General features: G+C 46.5%; 1 protein-coding gene across 1 annotated transcript; it reads left to right on the top strand.

The window, feature by feature from the left end:
• Window positions 1-793: 793 nt before the first annotated feature.
• LOC145423564 (general transcription factor II-I repeat domain-containing protein 2-like) lies at window positions 794-5,153 on the top strand. The gene is made up of 4 exons (XM_080296232.1): window positions 794-1,068; window positions 2,687-2,816; window positions 3,257-3,382; window positions 3,465-5,153. The coding sequence occupies exons 1-4, from the start codon at window positions 794-796 to the stop codon at window positions 5,151-5,153; spliced, it is 2,220 nt and encodes a 739-aa protein (XP_080152358.1).
• Window positions 5,154-18,742: the final 13,589 nt, after the last annotated feature.

The following is an 18,742-nucleotide window of genomic DNA, read 5'->3' as shown; positions in this document are numbered from 1 at the left end:
TGATATGCCTTTATATTAATCATTGACCCTCAAAGCTGTGAACAAAATGCTAAACCTTTCCTGAAACATTTCGCTGACTCCTCATGAGTGTTTAGAGCCGAGCCCCAATTCTTCTCAGCAGTTCACACACAGCACTGACTTTGTAACTAATTAAAGTGAAATGTCAGTGAAAATGTGGCTATCAGTGTCTTAGTTTAATGACTAAATGTTTCAATGTGCTACTGAAAAAAATAAACTAAAAAAAAACAAAAAGCAGTGCTTGCTATTAAACAGCTGGCATCGTGATCTGGTGATACGCAATGTTTTTTGTGTTATTTTACACATTCTACCAGTGTGCTTTGCCAGTATTTGCTGACATCATAAAACTCTCATAAGACTCGACACAAGAAATAATCCTGAATTGCTTTATTTAAGTATCAGAACATGAGACAAAGCTCAACCAGCAGCACTAAGACCTGATCCTGAACCCTGAAGCTCTATGACTCATTTCATCACAACCCGGAAACAATATCCTACATCTGTGAGCCAGCGTGAGAAAATCCAGCCAACGACACAAACTTAGATTCAAGGCTGTGCACAAAAACAGCCACACAAAGACATGTTTAAGGACCTGCTGACTTTCCGTGCCCACCCTCAAGGCCCTATATGTATGTGTTATGAGAGTGTGAGTAATGTGGATGTCTAATTTGTGGAATAAAATTGAGGCACAGGTGGCCAGAAGGGGAGGGGGGGATGCCTCCCCTTCACCCTGGTGACACACCCGCACCCCAAGGCCCTACTTGTGTGGGTGGGTATGTTGGAGCGGGAAGAGGGAGGCAACCGGGGATGGGGAGGAAAAGAAGGGAGGAGCAAGATGCCCCTCCCTGGGGCCAGCTCCCCCGCTGACCCCGGTAGGCACCCACGTCCTTCGGCACCCACCAAGGCAAAGGAGCCCAGGCCCATCCAGATTGGGGCCTACGGCATCAGGAATGCCCAGCCCCACAGGACCCGGGGCAGCCCACCCGACCCCACCACAGAGGAAACTGTACCCACCCCAACATTCAATCGTCTCCCAGACTGCACAAGACAGTAGACACCCAGGTTAAGTTTATTCTCCACCTCTCCTATGACTCTCCCCCACCTGCAGAGTTGACTCCTGCAAGGATGGAACAAACTCCCTGTCAGCTGAAGAGCCCCCTAGTTAGGCCGATGCGCCAGATCCAAGCTTCTTACGAAAATACACTGCTGCTTGTTGTCTCCGCTGATAGACTCACAGTTTGTTGGTTGTTCATGACAGGCGACGAAAGGGGAAAGAATCTTTATTACCCCACCAAAAAATGGCAGCTCAAAACTTTGATAATGGGTCAGTAGACAAAAGGTCAACAGTTTTACAATTTACAAGAAACTGATGAACTTTTGTCACTGACACATTATCAGAGGTTGCAGTCGCTATTTTATGGTGGGGTAATAAAGGCAGAAGAAAAAGTGAAAGGTTACTTTAAGAGCAAATTTATAAACGTCTCCTTAAACCCAACCCCAGTCCACAAAGAAAATATGTTATGAAACATGTTGTACCTTTTTATGGTGGCCCAATTAAGAATATGAAAAGTGAAAGAATTTTTCTAGCAAATAGATAAGTACACATCAATATGTTGTGACATTCTGGAGAAGGGTAATAAAAGAAAGACAGAGTATGAAATGACTTCAATGTCCAATGATGTTTTGCTTTAAAGTTTTGTTTTTAATCATTTAACTTTGTAGCGATGGTAGTTCATCTGGTGACCCTTGCATGGTCATACAACAGGAGAAGAATGAATGAATCTCTATTGTACTCCCTTTAGTGGCCTGAGCTTACAGTATAAAAAACCCAAGAAAACGCTAAACTTCAAGCATTTAACATGTAGATTTTTTTTTCTTTCTGGCATTCTGTTACAGATCCACAGGTGTCCACAAATGGCTTCCATTTGACTCTAGAGCAGTGGTTCTCAACCTGGGTTCGATCGAACCCTAGGGGTTCGGTGAATCGGTCTCAGGGGTTCAGCAGAGCCTCCGCCGTGACATGCACAGTTCATTTTGTGCACCAGTAAAAAACATATGTATGTCTTGAATTTGAAAAAAATCATATTTTATTTTTCACTAAAGAGGGGTTCAGTGAATGTGCATATAAAACTGTTGGGGTTCAGTACCTCCAACAAGGTTAAGAACCACTGACTTAGAACTTAACGTCACAAAAAATATTTTCTCATATTCAACTAAAAATATGTTTAGATTTACTGATATGCAAAAGAAAATAAACATCGCTTTGACTGCTGTCTTGGGTTAATTACATTTTCTTCATTCTTATACTTTTTAAAATTTCTTTCGGTGGTCCCTCGTTTTATACCTTTAGAGAACATACAACAATGAAATAACTCAAACTGGACAAAATTGATCATTTTTTCAATATCAACTCAGGTTCTCAAAAGTCAACAACAGCATAAAATAAATAACACAAAATAATGTACGACTGAAAAAGCACCAAACGTAACTTAGACAAAATAAATTATTTAAGACAATATAAATTATTTAATTAAAAGTGGAAGCTTCGTGGATGTCCCCAGAGCAATCCTGGACCATCGGGGTCTCTCCCCAGAGGGCCGGTTCCAGAGTAGCTACATGGGAGAGAAGGACTGGCCCTTCACTGTTTTCTTGCTCCTCCGGGACGCAGCAGAGAGATGGCTGCGGCTGACGTGATGGAGGCACGGCTGCTGGACACCATTGCCCTGGAGCAGATCGTGGAGGGCCTCCCAGGGGGAACGGCGGAGTGCTTCAAATGTCACCGGCTGGCAAATCTGGAGGTACACCATCTCGAGGCGCGGCCAGAGATCCACCCTTTGCTCTCTTCTCTCTACCTCCAGGTCCCAGTGGCTACAGGCACTGAAGTGTCGCCATTCATCATTGAAGTTGATTGTTTGTAGTCCGTTATTGTCCGCAGAGTCGCTCCTAGAGTCGCACTGTTGTAGCTGTGACTCTACTTTTTCCCCTTAGCACCGCTCTGCCTTTCTGACCGCGCTGCGCACATTGTAAGACACGGCCTTGTATAGGTCCATATTATCAGGGACTAGCTCATAGGTGTCAAACTCTGGCCCGCGGGCCACATTTGGCCCGCGGCCTAATTACATTTGGCCCGCGGGGCCATACCAAATTACTATTAGAGCTGGCCCGCCGGTCTTATGCAGCGCATGTACTGCTAATACTACAACTCCCAGAATGCTCTGTTGGCGTTTTGGCGCGTCAGTCAGGACAGGACCCATTAACGCCCTCTCCTCTGTTGACTGTAGTCATAGCAACCGCGCGAATACTGCCGCGCTACCTCTCCCAAAATGGCGAAAAGAAAGAACGAAAACAGGAGCTTTCTGGACAGGTGGGAGACAGAATATCTGTTTACCTATGTAAAAGACAGACCTGTTTGTCTTGTATGTCGAGCTCATGTGGCTTTAACCAAGGAGTACAACATTAGACGACACTATGAAACGAAACACCAAGAGAAGTACAAGGACCTGGACATGACTCAAAGGCGCCGGAAAGCAGAAGAGATGAAAAGAAGTTTTGTTTCACAACAGACTATGTTCAAAAAAGCCATATCACAAAGTGAGGCTGCTGTAAAGGCTAGTTTTGTTGTAGCAGCAGAGATCACAAAATCAGCCCGGCCCTTCAGTGAGGGAGAGTTTGTGAAAAGTTGTATGATGAAAGTTTGCGACGTTGTGTGCCCAGAGAAAAAGCAAGCATTTTCAAATGTTAGCCTGAGCAGAAACACAGTAGCTGATCGCACACGTGAACTTGCCAACAATCTAAATAACCAGCTGATGGAGAAGGGAAACAGTTTCGTTGCATTCTCCCTCGCTGTGGATGAGAGCAGCGACGCCTCTGATACTGCCCAGCTTTCAGTCTTCATCCGTGGTGTGGACTCAACTCTCTGTGTTACGGAAGAACTTTTAGGATTAAAATCAATGCATGGAACAACCACAGGGAAGGAAATATTTGAAGAGGTTTCCAAATGTCTAACTGAAATGAAGTTGCCATGGGAAAAACTTGTGGGGTTAACGACAGATGGTGCACCAGCGATGTGTGGTCAAAGGAGCGGACTGGTGGGCAGGGTACGGGAGAAGATGCGAGCGGAGAACTGTGCAGGTGAGCTGACTGTTTATCACTGCATCATACATCAAGAATCCCTTTGTGGCAAAGCCCTAAAGATGGAACATGTTATGACCGCAGTAACACGAGTAGTTAACTTTATAAGAGCCAAAGGTCTGAATCACCGCCAATTCAAATCTTTTCTTGAGGAGTGTGGTTCGGAATACGGAGACGTGCCGTATCACACGGAGGTGAGGTGGTTAAGCCGAGGGAAAGTACTGAACAGATGTTTCGAGCTACGCGAGGAAATATTTCAGTTTCTGGAAAGCAAAGGGCAAGACACAGCTGAGCTCAGGGAGCAAGAGTTTCTGTGTGAGCTGGCCTTTATGTGTGATATCACGAGCCATCTCGATGCGCTGAACCTGCAGCTTCAGGGGCGGGGGCGTATCATCACAGATATGTACGCTGCAGTGAGGGCTTTTAAAACGAAATTGTGCCTGTGGCAGAATCAGATGCTACAAGGAAACCTGGGCCATTTTCCCTGCTGCCAAACGATGAACATGCAAATCTCTACTGCTGTGTTCCCATGTGCACAGTTTGCTGAAAAACTCTGTGTACTCAGTACTGAGTTTACCCGGCGGTTTGCCGACTTTGACGCCCAGAAATGTCGATTTGAACTGCTCAGTAATCCTTTTGCAGTTGACGTGGCAAAAGCACCAACAAACCTCCAAATGGAGCTGATTGAACTAAAGTGTAGTGACACGCTGAAATCAAAGTATGATGCTGTGGGCGCTTCACAATTTCCACATTTCATCCCTGACACAATGCCTGGGCTCCGCACCCACGCTGCTCAGATGCTCTCCATGTTCGGCAGCACTTACCTATGTGAGCAACTATTCTCCTCAATGAAGATGGCCAAAACATCTCACAGGAGACGTCTGACCGATGAACACCTTCACTCGATCCTGAGGATTTCCTCAGCTCAGAGCCTGAGCCCAGACATTGAGGAACTAGCATCCAAGAAGAGATGCCAGGTATCTGGCTTGGACGCATCAGAGTAGATCAGTGTGTAGCAAACTGAGCTATAATTACCATTTTCTTTGTGCAATTTGTCTTGCTACTCCCAGACATGGGCTTGAATGGTTTCACGTTTAATGATATTTTTATTAGTTAAGTGGTTTATTATTGTTATTTTATTTTTACATTTATTATTAGCCTGGGGAAAAAGTTTACTGCTAAAATTTAAATCAGAAGGCTGCAAATACAATTTTTATTTAAGAAATGCATTCCAGTGATATGTTATTTAATTGGAATTTCAATTTTGCATGTGTGCAATATTAAGTTATATATGTTTATATAAGTTATATATCGTTCAGTATTAAGCATTGCTTATTCCATATTCAGTTTTTCAGCAAAACTTATTTGAGTCTGTAAGAAAAGGTTCCTTGTTATATCTGGAGGAAGATTTTTTTCAATAAATATTAATGTTAGCCCGCGACTTTGTTCCAGTTTTGAATTTTGGCCCACTGTATATTTGAGTTTGACACCCCTGGACTAGCTGATAGTTCTTTCTGCTGTGTCATCTACTAGCTTCCCGATAAATCCCACAACCGCTTGCTGATGTTGTGTTGATGTCATCAGAGCTGCGCTGAAGCATGTCCAGTCTGTGTCATCCAGTGTGTCCTGCAAGCATTGTCAGTCCAGCGTGCGACCTCCCTCCTGATTGGTGCTTGCTGCTTTAGCTTTTCTTTGTAAGCAGGCGTGAGGAAGATGATGGCATGGTCTGATTATTCCAAATGCAGAGGCTGAGCCTTGTAGCTTGTAGAGCAGTACTCACTGCTCTACTCCTTCTTTACTTCAGACTGTGTGGCCACCCATGGCTCCAACACCATTGTGAAGTTTGCTGATGACACAGTGGTGTTGGGCGCCATCTCCAACAAAGATGAGGCGGTTTACATTAATGAAGTGAAGAATCTGGCATCGTGGTGCCAGGATAACCATTGCCAGCTGAACGTCAGCAAGACCAAGGAGCTGGTGGTGGACTTCAGAAGGAGTCAGCACAGAGACTACATGCCCATTATCATCAATGGAGCTCCAGTGGAGAGGGTGCAGTCCTTCAAATATCTCGGTGTCCACATCTCCTCAGACCTGACATGGTCTGCCCACATTCAGATACAGTCCAAAAAGACTAGGCGGCGCCTGTACCACCTCCGACAACTGAGGAAGTTCAGGGTCTCTCCAGTGATCCTCAGGACATTCTATGCAGGCGCTGTGGAGAGCATCCCCACACAGAACATCACATCCTGGTTTGGGAACAGCTGTGTGAAGGACCAAAAAGCTCTTCAGAGAGTGATCCATACAGCAGAACGCTGCTGCAGGATTGCTCCCCCCCCCTTCAGGACACCTACACCAGGAGATGCTCGACTAGAGCAGCTCAGATACTGAAGGACCCGTCCTGGCAATAAACTGTTCCAACTTCTGCAATCTGGTAGAAGGTTCAGCATCATCCGGGCAAGGACAGAGAGACTCAAAAGGAGCTTCTATCCCCAAGCCAACTGGGCCCTAAACCAGAACATGTCATTTTCTCTATTCCTGGATTGTAGTCTCCGTTGCCCTTCATGTGTTCCATGTCTCATGTTGTCAAGCCCGTGTCATTTGGTCTGTCTCATCATGTTTCCTGTTTTATTGTGAAAGACTCTGGTGTTCTTTGTTTATTTTATTTAGTTTCACTTCCCCTGTCCTGTCATTAGGGTCATGTGTGTCAGCTGTTCTCCCACATGCATTTCCACTTCTCCTAATCATCTACTTAGTCTCTGTGTTTCATTCAGTCAGTGTCGGATAGTCATACCACCCTTTCTCGTCTGGTCTAGGATTTTCATGATTTTGCTCTGGGCATGTTCACGTTTCTTGTCATGTTCACTTGTGATAGTTCCTCTTTTGCTCCTGTGTTCATAGTGTTCATAGTTCTGCTGTAGTGTTCCCAGTTTAGTATTCAGTTTATTTTCGCCACAGCCCATGTTACTTTATTTCTTGTGTTCAGCCGAAATAAAGGCTCGCTTTCTGTTTAAACATTCAAGTGTCATGGTCCTGCGTCCATGACTCAGTGATTTTGTGTTTGTGTTCTTTATTGTTATTATTCTCATTAATATTCATGGGCTGTTTTGGGATTTTAGATACTGGGTTCTGGGTTTGTGCTCCCTCTATTGGTCCCTGGTGTTAGTGTTCCCCTGTCTCGTCAGGTTAATCAGGTCCAGCTGTGTCTCCCACCTGTGTGTGATTTCCCAGTGTCTCTCTGTGTACTTATAGTGTGTGTTTGCCTCTGTTCCTCGTCGCGTCGTCTGTGTTTATACTCTGTGAAATCCCCTGCGTGCTCTCCCTGCTGTTCTCCCTTCATGTTCCGGTTTGCTACTCCTTGGTGTAGTTTCTCCCAGTTTAGTTCATCCTTAGTTCTGTTTTGCCATCTCCACTTTATGTTTGGTATTGTTAAAAAATCGCCTTCACGTCTGAGTAAGTGCTGCATTTGAGTCCTCCTTTCCACTCTTCACACGGCCACTGACCCGAGCCGTGACATCAAGTCTAGTTCCGTGTCCCTCTGTGTCTGCTCTTGGGTCCGTTAAACTCACACAACGGAGTACCCCGCCGTGACCGCCTGATATGAATAATGACCAGTCTGCAGGTGTTTTTGACATAAATCAGAAAAATGAAACAACTCTTGTGTGAGGATCTTTGTGAGGATGACAATATGTTTGATGAGGTTTTATTGAAATTGTCTCAGAAGAGGAAGAGCTCTGAACCCACCCACTGCAGTACTAAAACATTAAAAGCTACGAGAGGAAACAAAGCAGAAGAGAACAGTATGGATTCTGAAAGTGATCTGTATCTGAGCCAGGAACACCAGAATCCGTACTCTCCTGCTGACATCGTACGGTTACGGTGTAACCTTGGTTCTCTTAGTGAGAATTATCTCTCCACACCATTACATATTCCATATGTATGGGGTACGACCACCTTGGTCGTGGCGTGTGGGTATTTCTTTAAGACACTCTGGAACGCCCGGCTACGCCCCAGAGCTCACTTATAAAACAGCTGTGCAGACGTGACACCGGTTTGTTAGTTTGATCTGAACGCGTCTCCAAACGGCCTGACGGTGGAGAGATAGTCTCTCACTAAGAGAACCAAGGTTACACCATAACCGTGCATTCTCTAGCATATCGAGACTATCTCTCCACACCGTTACATATTCCATATGTACGGGGTAACTCTGGAAGACACCCCACAAGGAGACAGTGCAACCGAACCACTGAGAGTGAAGGTGCCGGGAGTCAGTGCCAATGCACCAATAGAGACACCACCTTGGTCAGGGCTTCGCAATGCGCAGGTTGAACCAGGGGGTGGAGGTACACCGAGCTGCCAAGTAGCAGCCCGCTGGTCGCATAGGTCTAAGACATGCGGGCAATGCCAGCAGAGAGTCGGCGCTACAGGCTGGAGAACTCTCACTCGCCACAACGAGGTCCGACTGGCGTGTAAGCCGGCGAAGCGGACAACACGCCAGGGGAACACAGCCAGCAACTGCAGGTCAAGCTAGGGATGTGACCCGTCCATCCTCAAAGCCGAAGCTGCTCCGAGCTGTTGACAGACGGGGGGGGGGGGGGCTGGGAGCCTAGCCTATGTAAGTGGAGTCCCAGCTACTGGGCGTCCCCGTGCTGGCTGTGTAAGTCCGTGACACACAGGCAAAGCACCAACAGGGAGCCAGCATTGCAAGCTGGGGACCTCTCACTCACTGGCCGAAATGTCAGACAAAATGAGGTCTGACAAGCACAAGTCGCGGCATGCGCAATGCCAGAAGCACGGGCGTACACTCCCCAAGCTGGAGCCTTCGGTGCCCAGGGCCCAAACCTGGAATCCCAAGAGCAGAGAGAGGAGAGGAAGTGTAGCCTTTGAGCCGCTGAGAGGGGACCATACTGGGTGCCAGCAAGAAGCGGGCAATGCAAGACAGGGAGCCAGCGCCGAAGGCTCTGGAATACTCACTCGCTGGCTGAGGCATCAGACATAGCGAGGACCGACTGGCAGTCAAGCCGGCGAATGCGGGCAACACGCCAGGGAACACAGCCGGCAGCTGCAGTGCAGCCGCTGGAGAGGAGGGCCAAGCCCTGGGGCGCGACCAGCAGGTTGCCCCATGGCCAAGCGGCTGCTGAGTGTCGTCTGTAGACAGGGGAGCCGCAAGAGTGAACTCGAGGACTAGACACTCGAGAACAGCAGGTGCTGCAGGCTGTAACACAACACACTCGCTGGCTGGCGTATCAGACACAGCGAGGTCCAGCTGGCGCATAAACTGGCAAAGCGTGGGCAATACGCCAGAGGAACACAGCCTGCAGTTGCAGCTGCAGCAGCAGCAGCAGCAGCGGCTTAACTTGCAGTCAGAGCCGAGAAGCCGCCCCACTCGATCAATGACAGGAGCCCTGCTGGCCGTGTGAACCGTGTACTGCGGGCAACATGCCAGACAGAACAGGCACTAGGCTGGAGCACTGGCTCAGGCCACTGATGGCCCAAATGAGGAGCAACCCAACGCTCATCACCAGGGCACAGCACCCACTCTGCGCCCTCCGTAGACAAGGGGCCAGCAAGAGTGGGCCTGAGGAGACACTGTCGGACAGTTGAGAGGTGTCAGCTCACTGAGCCGGCACCTGCTGGCCATATGACCCGCGACACAGGGGCAACACACTAGACAGAGAGCCAGCGCTGCGTGCTGGAGAACACTCACTTGCCAGCTGACGTATCAGACACAGCGAAGTCCGACTGGCATACGAAACTGGCGAAGTGCGGGCTATACGCCAGGGGAACACAGCCCGCAGCAGCAGTACAGCTGCAAAGACGCAGGGCTAAGGGAGCTATGCGACCTGAAGGGTCCATCCAACCACGGAGCCGCTCAGCCATCCGCAGACGGGGGGGCTGACGGTCTAGCCAGCTGAAAGCCAAGCCCCACAGCTGAGCGGTCGCTAGCGCTGTCCGCAGACAGGGGAGCAGCAAGAGTGAACTTCGAGAATGAGACACTCGTGCACAGCGCTGCAGGCTGGAGAACACTCACTTGCCAGCTGAAGAATCAGACACAGCGAGGCCCGGCTGGCGTGTAAACCGGCGAAGTGCAGGCAATAGGCCAGGGGAACACAGCCTGCAGCAGAGCTGGCCACTATGCCCAACTCAAAGGATGTCAGGAGGGAGGAGGGAGGCTGGAGGACAGTTGAGCCTAGGCTCTGAGTCCTCCCCGCCTCAACTGAACGCGACCTTCTCCGCACACCTGCATAGGCCCCTCAGCTTCTTCATAGCGAGGTGGCGGCAAGTTGGTAGACAGGCAGTTCCATCAGGCAACCCTGGTCGTCTGACCGGAACCAAGCGTCATAAACATCAACCTCCTGAAAATCAATCCTCCACCAGCCCAGGCCTCAAGGTTGCAGGGCCATGGGAGGGAACGCTGTGGGAGGGTCCCGGAATCAGGCGACCCAGACATGGGTTCAGCCATCTGGGCCCCACTCCAGTGGCAGCCAGAGGGGATGGAAGCTTCTTCAACATCCACCCCACGATAGTCAACCGCCACCAGCCCAAGCCTCGCAGAGGAGGTGCCATGGGATGGAACGCTGCAGCCATCAACCTCATTAGCCTGAGAGGCACAGGATTGGGGCGGGCTCTCCATGCCCAGCCCACCTGAAGCTGTCGTGTCAAGCTCCATCCCATAGAGGGAGCGACAAATTGGCCACCAGCAGGGCATAAGTAACCCTCACGCCCCTGTTAGGGCATGCCGCCCCCTGCCCACGAAAGGCCCGAAGGGGCAACTAGGGACTGGGGGCTAACGGGGGAGGGGCCAAAGGCAACTACTCCACCAGGCACGGAACACAACTGCGGGCAGGGGACCATAAATGCTGGGAGGCAGGGCACTCATACCTGCAACTAGGCCAACCAGGCAGCAGCGACACCATAGGCAGTAGGCGCTGAGGCTGCGTAGTAGCAACAACCTTGAGGTCCACTCTACTAGATGGGACCTCAGGAAGGGCTAATTCCCACACCCGGAATGCTCCAATCAAGAGCTGAAGGGACCCATCTCGCCCGACACTGTGCCCGGGGACCACCAGGGGGCAGCCCAGGGACAGGTGGGCAACACCGGAAAGAAGAAGGAAGCTTCTTCAACATCCGCCACCTGGCAGTCAACCTCCACCAGCCAAGGCCTCACAGGAGTGGAGCCATGGGAGGTATGCTGTGGGAGGGGCCAGCAGTAAATCAGCAACAGGTGTGGGAGAGGACCCAGCCCATGGCCTGCCTAACTGGTGTCACAGCAGTGGCAGCCATGTTCCCCATAGTAGCCTGCTCTCTCATTTTTGGAGGCAGGAGAAAGGGGAGGGGCAGGCCATTTAATGCTTTCAGAAACCAAGGACGGTCTGAATAGTTCATGCTGGCAACAAAGCAGTGCATGCATTTTTCATTTTTTGCCCAGGCACAACCACACTGCATTAACCCGCGAGCTGCGGGCGACACACCAGACAGGCTAACCGGCTGGAATGCTACTCGTAGACCGGCTAACGATTAGCTGGCACGAACCGTAGCATAATTCCCCACGGTTTATTCCCCACAGTGTTAAGCAGGCCAAGAGCGAACGCTTGGAACGCTGAATCGGTGTCCCCTCTGTGTTAACACACATAGCAGCCGAGCTCCACAGTGCCCAGGCGACAGCGTATGCTTGAACGCTGAAGCTGTATCCCCTCTGTGTTTACATACATAGCAGCCGAGCTGCACCGAGCTACTCGCTTGCCGGCAGCCGCACAGCGTGGTCCGACCGGCGCATAAGCCTTTTTTTTTGGCGGCGATAAGCCGAGGAAGGGAGACCAGCCAAGGGGAAGCAAAGGGCCAGCTAGGGGGAACCACGCTAAGGGATACCAGGGCATACCAGGGGAATACTGGGGAACACCAGGGGAATACCGGGGAACACCAGGGCATACTTTAAAGAAACTGATTTTGAAAGTAAGAGCTCAAGCACTTCAAGCTGATGAGGATGGTGATGTTTAAGAAATACTCTGTATGTCCCTGTCCTTTGTTCTCTGTCTCTCATTTTTTATGTGTGAATTGAAAATAGTCACATTGAATTTGAATGGTGCTAGAGATGAAGTGAAAAGAGTTGCTTTTTTAAAGCTTCTGGCCTGTGACATGAATGAGGACCCGCACACACAGCTTACACGTTACTACACGTTTTATTGGTTGGTGTTTCTTCCAACACTCGGCTGCAGCATTCCAGCTGCCACCCACACACCGCACCTCAGCTCCCGGCACATCCTTTATAGTGGAGACATGACCAGCTGTTGGAGCTCAGGTGTGTGTCAGCCTCCCCCGAACCCACCTCTGCACCCCTCCCCTGCAGCTGAACCACAAACCACACCCTTCCACATGGATGTAAAAAAGTTAGATAATATGTTAGTTCAACAAACTCACAGCACTGCTGACAATGAGAGTGACTGGAGGAAGGGCTGTTGGGGGGCGAGGTCTTTTTTTAGTCAGAAGTCCAGCTGTAGTGGTATGGGGACTGGGTTTTCTAAGATTTTTTTTGCCTCTTTCTTCTGAAGCAGAGGAAATGATTGAGGGCTGTTTATTGAAGGTTGAAGCCAAATATGAAAAAGGGAATTTTGTTTTCTCAGTGTACATGCGCCAACTACAAGGGTGAACAGAATGTTGTTGTTTTTTTGAATGTCCTATGTGACACTGTTAAGGATTGCAGTGATGATGAGTATTTGTTTTTATGTGGGGATTTAGTACTGAAAACCCATTATTGGATAGAAAGCATATAGAACCTCATCCTGAATCCTCTCCCAGGCTCAGACAGCTGACTGTAGCTGTGGACCTGTCAGTTCACTCGTAATGTCAGTAGAGACATAACCAGATCTATAAGAGACCTAAGTACTCAGGTGGACGAACTGCAGGGTTTAGCAGTATCTACAGGAAACCAAGAGCTTTTAGATTCCCTCAAATCCAAAAAGACTGACCTGCTGACTCAACGACCACCACCACAACTCTCACCCCCCTTTGAATTTAAATATGTCACATATTGACAGTGGCTCACCGATGCCAATGACATAATTACCCAGCTACATTTCTGAAAGAATGCAAAAGCATTGACATATATTTTTCCTTGCTACAATAGCCCGACGGGCAGGGCAGAGATAGATTTTGGTAGCCTGACTGAAAAAAATCGCTAGCCCCGGGACGTCGGGCTAGGAAAAGAGAGTTTATTACAGAGAAATGTCTCTTTCACAAATAAAAGCTATACTATCCGCTTCTTCTGGGCTATATTCTCAGCAGCATATTAAACATATAAGGAGAATCCTGTGCTAACAGCTGTCTAAATGACTCGGCTAAAGTTAGTAGCATGCTTGCTTGTTCTTGTCTGCTTCCACTTGTCTTTGCACTAGGATGATGTCAGCGTAAATGTGCAGTCATATTCGTTGTGTTCCCACTAGTGCTTTCAGGTTAATCTCGTTGAAATGACCTTAACGCCACAACACGGCAAATCTCCGTTAACGAGCTACCGCCAATCGCCCCGTGCGTGGGGCTGGACGGCCAACACATTAACGAGCTAACTGCGCTAACACACTAGTTCCCACCCATGTAATTGAGCATTGCATGGCACATCCAACATACTGTTTTACTTTAGTCCATGACGCGCTTACCTTCAGGGTCATACGTCACATGAAAACCAAAATAATTCCAAACGCCAGATCTGAATGAGGGTGGGGGAGGTCCATGTTGCAAGGAGAGCTTAACTTCTGTCTCGCTAGCTTGCCCTGCGCTCTTCCTTCTGACGATGCTGTCTGTGTTGAGCGCTCAGTGGATCTGCGCTCAACAGTGCAGCCTAGGCGGAGTAGTCGAACGCAGATTCACTGAGCGCTCAACACAGACAGCATCGTCAGAAGGAAAGTTGATAAAATAAATTACAAATTTTGTATTGTTCGATACATATGCGTACCGAACCGAAAGCACTGTATCGAACGGTTCAATATCGATACGAATATCATTGCACCCCTAGTAAATAGTACCATATAACTTTGTTGTTTGCAAAACTTGTGCATAATTTTTAGAAATGTACAATTTCTATTTGCTTTTCAAGTTATGAAAATGATTCGTTAAACATGTTTGTGGTTTGTTCAGTAAAAAATATAACTTTCTTCTACTCGGATTTTGAATTTTTTTGTCTGAATTTAGATCAACTGTGCTAATATAGTATGCCAAAATGAAAAAATAACTCAAATTTCAGAAATTTGAGGTTGTGCTGAAAATAATGATACAAACAAGGCAAGAAAAACACATTTTAAAGGTGAAATATAGAGGTAAAAATCAAAAGTAGTCAAAAACGGCCAATTATACCCTGGACCCCAGAGGGTTAAAGAAATAGATTTTGAAAGTAAGAGCTCAAGCACTTCCAGCTGATGAGGATGGTGATGTTTACAACAACAACAACAATCTTTATTTATAGAGCACATTTAAAAGCCTTGGGCATACCAAAGTGCTTTACATAAAACAATAAAAAATAAAACAGTTCACACATTAACATCAAATTCATAAAAGTAACGGATTATGTTCACAGATAAAAGCCACCAATAAGAGTAAACTGCAGCACATAGGTTATAGCAAGTTAAGACTGTACCACCATGATAAAAGACACCAATAATAGAAAGATAGCAAAGAATTTAATACAATAGGTCAATAGGTCACTGCAAGCAAGCCAGCATTTAACTGGTAGAAAAGGCAAGTTTAAAAAGATATGTTTTTAGCCGTGATTTAAAAGAATGAATAGAATCAGACGCCCGGATGCCAATCGGGAGATTATTCCACAGCTCCGGTGAAACTAGAGCAAACGATCGATCACCTCTAGATTTCAGTCGACATCTGGGCTGAACCAACAGTAACTGTGAGGATGACCGTAACCCTTGGTAGTACCTACGGACATTTCTTGTCCCCGGCTTTTTTAAATATTAGGCCATTTTCACTGTGTTGAATAGAATATAGCCAAACTTCCCAACCCCTTTTTTTTTTTTCTTTAGAATTGCCGTCTCCGTTTATTCGATTAGCTTAAGGTGGCTAAGCTAAAAACCGACATCCACTAGGCGACCAAAGGACGTAAATCGCCCCATTAAAACCCATTATAAACGCTATTTTTCACTACAACAATTTAGCGTAAGCATAGCGGCCTTGGCCGTTTCTCCTACACGGGGGTGAAGAGATGCCTTAGAGTTGTAATTTTTTTTTTGGCCACCAGGTGGCTCCCTTGCTTCACATTTGACGCTTGCTCGAAATCAGCGAGCCGCCGTAAAACACTACCCGGAAATCAGGCTTCGATCGCGGCTTGGAAATCAGGTATCCCCCGCTGATTGTCTGGAGCGATGTCTCAGTCCCAGGGTCACTCAAGCGGGAAATTTTTTTTTGACTCAACCGGAAATGACGTATTTGTTGTCACGTGGTATCGACGTATGTGCTGGTGAAAGGCGTCTGACGAAACATGACCGGAGCAATCGTATGCACGTTAGCCGGGAGGAGGCACCGATCCCGGCTTAGACATTGACGACGGACCGCCTGGAGGACATAATTCGCTTCGGAAAAGAAAATTGTAAGTTGATCGAAATTAATTTTGGTGCTGATCTTTAGTCCATCTAAAGGCCTAATTATAATGACAAACGAATATTACTTCAAATGTTTTTATTTCTAAATATTTAGGTTTTTGTAAAAACGGGGCGCTCATGTACTACAACTGGGATTTAAAGGGTTAAAACAACGAAAATATAATTAAAACTTCATATGTATATTTCAAGGAGAAGTAGGTCTACAATATTGGCTAATTTAAAGTGGAAAAATATTGATGTATAATCTTTTAATAGCACTTTATGTCGGGGTCGATTTATGTCCCTAGGTCTTCATAAGGGGTACTTTTTTTAGGTACTACCAAGGTTAAAGCCCTAGCAGGAGCATATGGGTTTAAAAGTTCCTTAAGAATACTCTGTATGTCCCTGTCCTTTGTTCTCTGTCTCTCATTTTTTTATGTGTGAATTGAAAATAGTCACATTAAACTTGGATGGTGCTAGTGATGAAGTGAAAAAAGTTGCTTTTTTAAAGCTTCTGAATTGTGACATGAATGAGGACCCGCACACACAGCTTGCATGTTACTACATGTTTTATTGTTTGGTGTTTCTTCCAACACTCGGCTGCAGCATTCCAGCTGCCACCCACACACCGCACCTCAGCTCCCGGCACATTCTTTATAGGGGAGATATTGGGTTTATCTAGGCACAAACCCCGCTGGAACACAAGCCCAAGCTGCACGACAAAACAAGACCAGACAGAGCTCTTTGTCTTTGTGGCTTGTGAGGGAAGGGATGTGATATTCTTCTGCTTCCCCGGCCACTGTGTCTGTGGGGATGGTGTTCGTTCTATGTTGTAGCGTCCTGATGACACCCAGTTTGTGCTCAGGTGGATGATGAGAGTCAAACCTTCAACACGGACCCATATTCATAGGTTTATGGTACACATCAACTTTTAAATGTCACCCATTACTGATGGAAATCCCACAGTCTAAGAAGGCTAACCTGCCACTTTTCATATCCTCCCTGTTGAATTTGATGTGATCAGTAAAGTGTGCTGAGATTTGATGTCAACCCAGGTGTCATCCAGATACCTGAAACAATGTCTTTTAGTTTAAAGTGCTTCAACAAGTCGCAAATAAAGTTTTAATGATCTGTGAAGCTGTGCCCTAAGTTTCCATTGCTATCATGGTGCTTTAATGTCAAACAGGCGACACTGAACTGGTTTTTCAATGTTATCTGATTGTCATATGGTTTAATGTGTGGGAAAAACACGCCTGTTTTCCATTTTAACCACTGTGTGTTGTTACAGGAATCAACTTGAAATTGCGTAACAGATGTTTACTTTCTCCATGGTTCATCCTGTACCACACAGTGATCAACAAAGTGCTGAATAACTGTTAAAGCAACACTAGACCTCACAAGGGATTACTCACACTGTCACCTGGAGCACTTGCTGAAAAATTCTGCACATTGTTGTCATTTTCACTGTAAATAAATGCACTGTTTTCATTCAGAGACTCCAAGCTTTGGGTCCTATATCAGTGTCACTGACACATACAGATTATTGCTGCACGTCCCCTGAGAGGTCAAAAACATTGGCACAGGAAAGTTTTGAAACCCACTGGTTATGTCACCCGTGCATGTGTGTGTCAAGCCTGTGTATGCATTGTTTTCTTCCGTGAAAGTATGAAGTAGACAGTACTGTATCTCTGGACTCTTTAGTGTCAATCACTGTGCTGCTATGTAGGAATACAGAGAACCATAAACTGTGTGTGTTGTCCGTCTGCTAGGCTCAGTTCCCCTCCAGCCGTGCTGGAGAGACCTGTGGTTCAGTTCAGTTCAGTTCATTTTTATTTCAAACATATACATTCATTTTCCATACTGCCAGTATAAATATACACAGTATACTGCAATCACTACAATATAGATATTGCCTATCACCTTAAATCTTCACTTCTGTTCTGCCGGAGGTTTCTTCCTGTTAAAAGGGAGTTTTTCCTTCCCACTGTCACCAAAGTGCTGCTCATAGGGGGTCATGTGATTGTTGGGTTTTTCTCTTTATCTATTATTATAGGATATACTGTGCAATATAAAGCGCCTTGAGGCGACTTTTGTTGTGATTTGGCGCTATATAAATAAATTGAATTGAATTGGATTGAACTGAAAGAAGTTGGTAAGGACTACTACAAATAAACCTAATGCCTAACAATGAAAAATGTAAAATAAGAACAACAATAATAATAAAGTTAAAAGATAGAGTACATATGTTTTCTTTCTTTTCTTCTGGATACTGTAGCTCCTGTGAAAACTAAGGCCTCAAATCAGAAGTACCTGACTCCGTGGTATAATTCTCAAACACGTACCCTAAAGCAGATGACTCGTAATCTGGAGAGGAAATGGCGTGTCACAAATCTAGAGGATCATCATTTAGCCTGGAGAAATAGTTTGCTGCTTTATAAGAAAGCCCTCCGCAAAGCCAGAACATCTTACTATTCATCACTGATTGAAGAAAATAAGAACAACCCCAGGTTTCTCTTCAGCACTGTAGCCAGGCTGACAAACAGTCAGAGCTCTTTTGAGCCAACCATCCCTTTAACGTTAACTAGTAATGACTTCATGAACTTCTTCACAAATAAAATTTTTATCATTAGAGAAAAAATTACCAATAATCATCCCACAGATGTAAGCTTAATTAGTTTTACAGCTTTTTATCTAACCCCATAAACTGAACTGAATTTCATATGTTTCATAATTTTGTGTGTGTGCATTGTGTACCTGCAGTGTGTGTCCTCACAGCAGAGTAGACTGCATCTGGACCAAGAGGATGGTTTTCTGGAAGATAAACAGAGATCAAGCAGAAACATGTTTCCTGTGATAAACTTCACAGTAACTTTAATTCATTCTAACCTTCCCAAAATGGCAGCTGAGCGCCTACACTCAGCTTACCTCGCCTCTTCTTCTTCTGTCTGATGTTGATATCAGCATAGGTCACTTCTTCAGGAGCAGGTGAAGTCTTGGTGACTGAGAAGGAGAGGAAAATC

Source organism: Astatotilapia calliptera, chromosome 3, assembly GCF_964374335.1.
Source record: "Astatotilapia calliptera chromosome 3, fAstCal68.1, whole genome shotgun sequence".
In the NCBI taxonomy this organism is placed as follows: Eukaryota; Metazoa; Chordata; class Actinopteri; order Cichliformes; family Cichlidae; genus Astatotilapia; species Astatotilapia calliptera.
This window is presented reverse-complemented; position numbering and strand designations above follow the sequence as displayed.

What these genes read in the sequence shown, in the direction of transcription:
- LOC145423564 (XM_080296232.1), top strand. Translation starts at nt 794, where the DNA reads ATGTTGGAGCGGGAAGAGGGAGGCAACCGGGGATGGGGAGGAAAAGAA. An exon ending in ACCGGCTGGCAAATCTGGAG is followed by an intron (nt 2,817 to 3,256) that starts GTACACCATCTC and finishes TTGGCGCGTCAG; the next exon opens with TCAGGACAGGACCCATTAAC. An exon ending in AACAGGAGCTTTCTGGACAG is followed by an intron (nt 3,383 to 3,464) that starts GTGGGAGACAGA and finishes GCTTTAACCAAG; the next exon opens with GAGTACAACATTAGACGACA.